We start from the raw sequence: 9,532 nt of genomic DNA on the forward strand, positions 1-9,532 counted from the left end.
ACCTTGGCCTGATCATGAGGATTTTGTTCAAAAAAGTGCCACACTGCACTCTTCCTACTTTGGCAGACATTTTGCGGCCTAGCACGCTGTGATATTTTGACCCTCTGGACAAGCTGCCCAGCAACTCTTTTGATTTTTGGAACCTGTCTTTGGAGTGCTCCGGGCCTGCCAGATAACAGCTGTTGCGATGTCGATGTCTGCTGTGGATGCTCCTCATCTGAGCTATTGGAAGCAGCACCCTCTTCCCCCAATGGATGCCAATGTGGGTCAACAACTGGGTCATCCATCACCTCCTCTTCAATGTCATGTGCACCTTCCTCTGTGTCACCGTTTATGGTGGTATAGTGTGCGGGAAGGGGCACCTGAGTCTCATCAGGGTCAGAATCTGGCTCTGTACACTGCGAGGACAATGTAGTGTTCTGAGTGAATGTACCAGCAGAATCATCTATCAGTGACTGTGCATCAGTGCACTCCATGTCAGATTCATCTTGGCCTGGGTAATTCACCATTTCACTTGATAATCCAGGCATGGTATGTGAAAACAGCTCCATGGAGTAATCAGTAGTATGGCCTGCGTCATCCTTCAATCTTGGTTGGGGTGAAGGACACAAGGAAAGGTGTGGTTCATGAACATAAGCCTCCAATGACGACTCAGTGCTTTTATTTTTTACAACTTCAGAAGCGGAGGCGATAGAGCTGGAGGCTGAGTCAGCAATGTAAGACAAAACTTTTTCCTGAAGCTCTGGCTTTAAAAGCGGTTTGCCAACTCCTAGAAAATGAAGCCTTCGAGGCCTTGTGGAGCCAGACGATGACGCAGGCTCAACACATTCGGTCCTATTTTGCTTTTGCCACTACCATCAGATCCACCACCAACACCATCATTACCAGCTGCCAACCCCCGCCCAATTCCACGGCCTCTTCCACCAGCCTTCCTCATTTTTGGTAGAAATGTAGACAAAATCCAACAAACTATATAGTAATGTAAAATAAGGTACAAGGTGTCTATAGGACAGGGGAGATTTTGAATTTCTGCACACACTTGTGGACACTGGACACTTTTGGATTGTGTGAGGCCCACTGAATATCACAGCGCTATGTCACAGGCTCGATGTCGCAGATGTGAAAAATGTCACTAGAGGATAACGGAGATTTTGAATTTCTGCACACACTTGTGGACACTGGACACTTTTGGATTGTGTGAGGCCCACTGAATATCACAGCTCTATGTCACAGGCTCGATGTCGCAGGTTTAAAAAATGTAACTAGAGGATAACGGAGATTTTGAATTTCTGCACACACTTGTGGACACTCGACACTTTTGGATTGTGTGAGGCCCACTGAATATCACAGCTCTATGTCACAGGCTCGATGTCGCAGGTGTGAAAAATGTCACTAGAGGATAACGGAGATTTTATATTTCTGCACACACTTGTGGACACTGGACACTTTTGGATTGTGTGAGGTCCACTGAATATCACAGCGCTATGTCACAGGCTCGATGTCGCAGGTGTGAAAAATGTCACTAGAGGATAATGGAGATTTTGAATTTCTGCACACACTTGTGGACACTGGACACTTTTGGATTGTGTGAGGCCCACTGAATATCACAGCTCTATGTCACAGGCTCGATGTCGCAGGTGTGAAAAATGTCACTAGAGGATAATGGAGATTTTGAATTTCTGCACACACTTGTGGCACTGGACACTTTTAGATTGTGTGAGGCCCACTGAATATCACAGCGCTATGTCACAGGCAGAAATTGGCTAGTGTATGACAAACTACAAGGTGTATATAGAATTGGGCAGAATAGGAATCTCCCTAGAGTGTAGGTCTGTAAGAACGGAACAAGTCCTCAACTTATCCTTACAGAGCGACACACAGATAGCTTCACTGTGGCCGTGATAACAGCCGTTACACGGTACTGAGAGAGGAGCGTGCACGTACACGGCTGTCCGGTGTACGTAAAATTGTCAAGCTCCGTGTTTTTTAAGTATACGGACTGACACACGCTGTCTCTCTATAGTTTTGAATGTGATCAAACAGCATATATATTTAACTGTTTGAAAACTAGACAAAACTAGAAGGTGCAGGTCTGTAAGAACGGAACATGTCCTCGACTTATCCTTACAGAGCGACACACAGCTTCACTGTGGCCATGATAACAGCCGTTACACGGTACTGAGAGAGGAGCGTGCACGTACACGGCTGTCTGGTGTACGTAAAATTGTCAAGCTCCGTGTTTTTTAAGTATACGGACTGACACACGCTGTCTCTCTATAGTTTTGAATGTGATCAAACAGCAAATATATTTAACTGTTTGAAAGCTAGACAAAACTAGAAGGTGCAGGTCTGTAAGAACGGAACATGTCCTCGACTTATTCTCACAGAGTGACACACAGATAGCTTCACTGTGGCTGTGATAACAGCCGTTACACAGTACTGTGTGAGGAGTGTGCACCGCTGTATGGTGTGAAAAAATGCACGCTCAGTACCTCACAGGACAAAAAAAAAAATTGGGATTGCTTTTAAAAAAGCAGTTTGCAGAGCAGTGGGTAAACAGCAATGCAGCCGTCAGGAAGCCTTAGAAGGCAGCCTAACAACCAACACCGCTGATCCAGCAAAATATATCCTCCACTTGCACTGCACACACAGTGACTGGTGTGTTGTACAGGCAAAATTGTTAGCAGCAGAAGCAGTTTTTGGTGTCTTCTTCCCTGCCTAACGCTCTCCCTACAAAAACAGGAGCAGCAGCAGCTCTCCCTATTCTGAGATCAGCATGAGTAACATGGCGGTCAGCGTGCACGCCCTTTTATACCCCCTGTGATGCCCACCAAAGCAAGCCAATCACTTGCATGCCCTTCTGAAAGATGGTGGTGACCCCTGCCTATGTCATCACATTGCCCACAGTGTCCGTGGATCCTGATTGGCTGAAAAAGAGCGCAAAACAAACTTTTGAAACGCGACTTTGGCGCTTAAGTCGCCGACCTCGTGGCTGACCTCATCCTAGGGTCGGGTTTCGTTTCATGAAACCCGACTTTGCCAAAAGTCGGCGACTTTTGAAATTTTTCAACCCGTTTCGCTCAACTCTAGTGATTGTTGCTTGGTTTCTATGTGTGGTAATTCCCTATCCTTCTCTGTTTTGATTTATTCCCCTACCTCCACATCCCGGTGCATTCCTCTGTTATATGTGAGTGAATACTTTGTATGATTGGAGTTTTCTGTTAATCCTTGTTTGCATTGCCTTGTTTGTCGGGTTGGCGTACTACGATGCACATTAACGCCCCTTTTCCCTAGGTGGGGGAAGAGAAGAGACAGAGGGCTGACTCAGGAGATAAGGCAAGGGTGGAGGCACCAGCATTTTCACCTTCCGAAGTATTCCAGTGAATAGGGCAAGCTAGGACGCCCCCTAGTGTTAGGGACAGGGAAGGAGCCCTGGTCTCGGGTCACCCGACAGCTGTGTCCTGACAGATGGCCTTAACTCCATGTGAGGTTGCATCATTACACCTGCCCAGTGTGTGCTTAACTCTGCTGCCCTACTAATCCACTTCTGTCCTCCCTAGTCCTCCACTTCTGCAACTCTGCTAATCCCTTCAATTTCTCCCATTTCATCAATGTATCCACTTCAAGCTACTAACACTGACTTACTGTAACATCCCTGCTGGCATTACTACATGGCTTCCCATCCCCCATCAGATACACCGACTTACTCACCACACCTGGCCATGCAGTGAGTGCGGTCCTCTGCATGCTGTAGACCACATGTCCTCTGCTGGCTGTATGCGGTATGTGGCCACACCTGCTCTTCCTGATTCTTAAGGAGACTGTGTGTGTATTCCTAATGTGTCCCCAGCCTATTGCCAAAAGGCACCTGGTACTTAAGGCATCTCCACCGATTGGAAGATGCCTTAGCAACATTCTCTTGCAGTCTGTGTTCAACTACTGAGTTGCCAGGTTCTGTCCCGTTTCTGTCCTAGAGTCACGCAACGTGTAGGATAGGCTAAGTGTAACACAAAAGGGATAAGGGAAAGGGAACCAAACACTAGGGAAGGGGGAGAGAAGACCCCTAGACAGATCTAATCTGTCTGCCCTATCGTCCTTATATAGGTTCCTCACCTAATGCCAAGCATGATACCTAATCCCTGCCTGAGCCTGGCGATAAGCCCTGCATCGGGAAGGACAGGACAAGCGCTAGTCGATCCCCACTACCACTAAAGACAGATGGGATACACAAACAAGGGGGAACACTTAGCTTGAGTAGACACAGACAGAAACACGGATGTCCTCCAAACATCAGGAAGATAGCTCCAAGCTTCAACAGGGAACTGAAAATAGAAATATTGCCCGCACCTTTCCAGCAGCCAGGTGGAAGTTATAAACACCCCTATCCAGGTGTGTCAACTAAAGCTGGGGGAAGGCTGCCACTGGGTCCTAGAGTCAGAAGGCACAGGAAGAAGTCTACAAAGCAAACTGTTGAGACCTTCTGCAGGTCAGATGCAGAGCAACGGTCTGCTGCCTCTGACACACCTGGGGCATCTAGTTTCTGTCACCCTTGGGGCTGTATACTCATGCCTGAATACTGTTTCCTGAACTGTACCTGTGTCTCTCCTTGTCTGAATTAGAATCTATCCCTGTACCTGTTTAGATACAAGTCTGGATCCTTCCCTAACCTGTTGTGTCTATTTCTGTCTCTATGCCCTAATCTTGCAGTGTCTGAACCAGCTTCTATCTGTAAAGACTTGCAGTGTCTGTAATGACACTAATCTAAAAAAACTGCAGTATCTGAGCCAACACCTATCTCTGTTTTGTTGTCTCTGCACAATGCGAGTGATCTTTGTGTACACTTGCTACCTCATTGTAAGTACCTGTGTGAATCTGGTCCTGTCATCTGCTCGTCACTTGCCGCTCTGCACCTGTACCACACCTGTGGATCTGCATCTGTAGCATACCTGTGGCTCTGCATCTGTACCGCACATGTGCCTCTGCATCTGTACCGCACATGCGCCTCTGCATCTGTACCACACATGCGGATCTGCATCTGTACCACACCTGCGGCTCTGCATCTGGGCATTGTGGAAGTTTGGACCACTCTTCTTTTGCAAAATATTCCAGGTTTCTCATATTTCAAGGGTGCCTTCACCCATTAACAATTTTAAGATCTCTCCACAAGTGTTCAATGGGATTTAGATCCGGGTTCATTACTGGCCACTTCAGAACTCTCTAGTGTTTTGTTTCCATCCATTCATGGGTGCTTCTGAAGTATATTTGGGTCATTGTCTGCTATCAGACCCATATCTTAAGATGCAAACCCAGCTCTTTGACTCTGGGCACTACTTTGCAACACAAAATCCTTTGGTAATTTTCAGACTGCATGAAGCCTTGCAAACATTCAAGGCATCCAGTGCCAGAGGCAGCAAAACAACCTTAAAACATCTTTGAACCTCCACCATATTTGACTGTAGGTACTGTGTTCTTTTCTTTGTAGGCCTCATTCTGATTTCTGTAAACAGTAGAATGATATGCTTTACCAAGAAGCTCTATCTTGGTCTCATATGTCCACAAGATGCTTTCCCAAAAGGATTTTGGCTTACTCAAGTACATTTTGGCAAACTGCAGTTTAGTTTTTTATGTCCCAGTGTCAGCAGTGGGGTCCTCCTGGGTCTCCTGCCATAGCATTTTATTTCATTCAAATGTAGACAAATAGTATGCACCGACATTGATGAACTTTGAGCCTGTGGACAGCTTGAATTTCTTTGGAACTTGATCAGCACTGTGTTATGACTTCCTAAGGACATTCACACAGGTAATGTACAAACCAGGGAGACAAATGGTTGAACTTGACAGGTTCAGACTAGGAAAAGCCCTTCTCTGACTCTAGTCTGTCCCTGCTTGACCGCGGAGGTTGCCACTCCACGATAACGCAATGGCTCCCCCACTCGACGGCGGCTTACCCTGAATGTCCTTAGTAGCTCCAAACTGATATAACTGAAATTAATTTTGAAAAATATGTCTCATCATTTACTCTATCCAGGAACCAGATTTCATGTAGCAGTAATCCAACATTTATAGGAAATTCTGATTTTAAGTAGGCTTGAATATGAAACATACAACACTGAGAAAGTCTACAAATAACATGTTTTTAATTTAAAACAATCTCATTACATTGCTAAATTTCACTGTTTATGTGCCAATGGAGATTTTCAGACTACCATTGGTCTCCTATATGCTTCATATACAGGTGCATCTCACAAAATTAAAATATCATCAAAAAGTTAATTTATTTCAATTCTTCAATACAAAAAGTGATACTCATATGTTAGTCATTACAAACAGAGTGATGTATTTCAAGTGTTTATTTCTGTTAATGTTGATGATTATGGCTTACAGCCAATGAAAACCTAAAAGTCATTATCTCACTAAATTAGAATACTTTCTAACACCAGCTTGAAAAAAATTATTTTAAAATCCGAAATGTTGGCCTACCGAAATGTATATTCAGTACTTGCACTCACTACTTGGTCGGGGCTCCTTTACTGCATCAATGCGGCGTGGCATAGAGGCAATCAGCCAGTGGCACTGCTGAGGTGTTGTGGAAGCCCAGGTTGCTTTGATAGCAGCTTTCAGCTCGTCTGCATTGTTGGGTCTGGTGTCTCTCATCTTCATCTTGATAATACCCCATAGATTCTCTATGTTATTAAGGTAAGGTGAGTTTGCTGGCCAATCAAGCACAGTGATACTGTTGTTTTTAAACCAGGAATTGGAACTTTTGAAAGTGTTAACAGGTGCTAATTCCTGCTGGAGAATGAAATGCCCAACTCCAAAAAGTTTGTCGGCAGAGGGAAGCATGAAGTGCTCTAAAATTTCCTGGTAGACAGCTACGCTGACTTTGGTCTTGATAAAACACAGTGTACCTACACCAGCAGATGACATGGCTCCTAAAATCATCACCGATTGGTGAAACGTCACACTAGACTTTAAGCAACTTGGATTGTCTGTCTCTCCACTCTTCCTCCAGACTCTGGGACCTTGATTTCCAAGGTCTAGTGTGAAGTATCCACAATCAATTATGGTTTCAATGAGGTATCCACAATCTAAGTCAGCGCAGCCGTCTAAAACAAAATTTTAGAGCACTTCTTGCTTCCCTCTGCCGATAAGCTTATTGGAGATGGAAATTTCATTCTCCAGCAGGAATTGGCACCTGTCCACACTACCAAAAGTACCAATTCCTGTTTTAAAAACAACTATCACTGTGCTTGATTGGCAAGCAAACTCACCTGAACTTAACCCCATAGAGAATCTATGGGGTAATGTCAAGAAAAAGATCAGAGACACCAGACCCAACAATGCAGATGAGCTGAAGGCTGCTATCAAAGCAAACTGGGCTTCCATAACACCTCAGCAGTGTCACAGGCTGATTGCCTCCAAGACTGATTGCCTTCAGCAATCACTTTTTCAAGCTGGTGTTATAAAGTAATCTAATTTACTGAAATAATGACTTTTGGGTTTTCATTGGCTGTAAGCCATAATCATCTACATTAACAGAAATAAACACTTGAAATAGATCACTCTGTTTGCAATGACTCTATCTAATATACGAGTTTCACTTTTTGTATTGAAGAACTGAAGTAAATTAACTTTTTGATGATATAATAATTCTGTGAGATGCACCTTTTTAATATACCTTTGAGACTCTTAGCGTGGTCAGGAAACATACAAGCAGTCCTGAAAATGAGGTTGGGACCGCAAGATGCAGACATGTTAAACCAACCTTAGGCCAAGTCCAGAAGAACGTATACAAACTTGTCCATTTTTTTATCTAGAAAAAAATGGACAATTTTTCATCCGTACTGTCATCCTTATGTAATACATATGTCCATTTTGTCCACCAAAATGGCATCTGTTTTTCGTTTTATCAATGTAATAAATAATTAAGGGCTAAATAAAGTTTCCTGTGTTAAAAATTATAATGGATCTGTGAAAAAGATGTGGCACACAGATGTAACCCGTATCTGATCTGTTTTTTGTTCTACTGTTGACTTACAATGCGTAAGTCTCATCCAAGATATGGATCAAAGTAGTTCACGCTGCAATTTTTTAGACGAAAACCCTTGGTGTGTGTGTAAAAATGTTCATATGAATTATCACATTGATTCGCATTGGTCAGTGTCCTGTCTGTATGCCAACTGTTATGGATGCGGACAACACAATGCACATCTGAACGAGCCCTTACACTGATGTAGATGATTAGAAGATGATTTCTTACTTTTGCCATGATTTTTTGGGGGCAAATGTTTTACGGATAGCATTAATCACCTCTTTGTTTCTCAGGCTATATATAATTGGGTTTAACACTGGAGATGCTATGGCATAGAGAGCAGATACAACTTTGTCAGCTTCCAAGTGGTTGCTGAAAGCAGGTCGCACGTATGTATAAATCACACCGCCATAGAAGATAGTGACTACTGTGAGGTGAGAGGCACAGGTGGAGAAGGCCTTCTTTTTCTTATCATCAGATTTGATTTTCATAATGGTGGAGATGATATACGTATAGGAAATAACAGTCAGTATGAAGCATATCATTCCGAGTAACACATCAGAGGCCACAATGACAACATCATTGACATATGTATCTGAATTTGCCAACTTTAGTACTGGCGGAATTTCACAGAAAAAATGGTCGATGATATTTGTTTCCTTGAAAGAAAGATTTAATATAAGACATGTATGTGTCATTGAGTTCACTGAACCAAGGATCCAGGCTGCCCCAGCCAGACATGCACAGGCTGTCCTGCTCATTATTGTCTTGTACCGTAAAGGGAAGCAGATTGCCACGTATCTGTCGTAAGCCATAACTGTCAGAAGAATCAGCTCAGTACTCAGAGCGGCAGTAAAGAGATATAATTGGGAAATGCAGCCAGAGTAGGAGATAACCTTCTTATGTATTACAAGGATTTGGAGCACTTTCGGGATAGCAGCCGTAGTGCAACAAATATCTAAGATTGAAAGATTAACAAGGAAAAAATACATTGGGGTGTGGAGTCGAGGATCAGCGGTAATCACTACAGTTATCAGAATATTCCCAGTAAATGCCATCATGTAGATCAATAGGAATACTGTAAAGAAGAGAGGTTGGAGGTTAGGATAGTGGGAAAGGCCTACAAGGAGAAATTGCATAGGTGATGTCTGATTCATCTTGGATTTCATTTTGTGAAACCTGCAAAATACAACAGTCCATGTTTATATAACTAAATATTTTCACATTCAAAATGTTGATAGTCCCTAAATGCACAGGTGCCAATGTGACATACCGTATATCACACCTAGATCATTTTTAGCACTAATTCAATAATCTGCAATCTAATATGTTACTACAATAAGAAACCTAAAGGTAATTCTGGAAACTCTCTATAATAGGTCAGAATTAGTTTTGTCTGCATCTTGTCTGTGTAGGGCTACTTTCAGACTTGCGTTATGAGGCGCAGTGCAGGGCCGCCTTAAGCTCCCCCCCAGCCGCGCCTCCTCCGGTCAGCTCCTC

At 43.6% G+C, this 9,532-nt stretch overlaps 1 protein-coding gene across 1 annotated transcript; it reads right to left on the reverse strand.

The window, feature by feature from the left end:
* Positions 1–8,256: 8,256 nt before the first annotated feature.
* On the reverse strand, positions 8,257–9,189 carry LOC141100477 (olfactory receptor 13G1-like). Its single transcript, XM_073588993.1, has one exon. The coding sequence runs from the start codon at positions 9,187–9,189 to the stop codon at positions 8,257–8,259; it is 933 nt and encodes a 310-aa protein (XP_073445094.1).
* Between the last annotated feature and the right edge of the window lie 343 nt (positions 9,190–9,532).

This window comes from Dendrobates tinctorius, unplaced genomic scaffold, assembly GCF_039654945.1.
Source record: "Dendrobates tinctorius isolate UK_male_01 unplaced genomic scaffold, ASM3965494v1 ptg000011l, whole genome shotgun sequence".
Lineage (NCBI taxonomy): Eukaryota > Metazoa > Chordata > Amphibia > Anura > Dendrobatidae > Dendrobates > Dendrobates tinctorius.

Bases quoted from the DNA above. Each gene is read 5' to 3' on its own strand.
- LOC141100477 (XM_073588993.1), bottom strand. From the start codon at position 9,189: ATGAATCAGACATCACCTATGCAATTTCTCCTTGTAGGCCTTTCCCAC.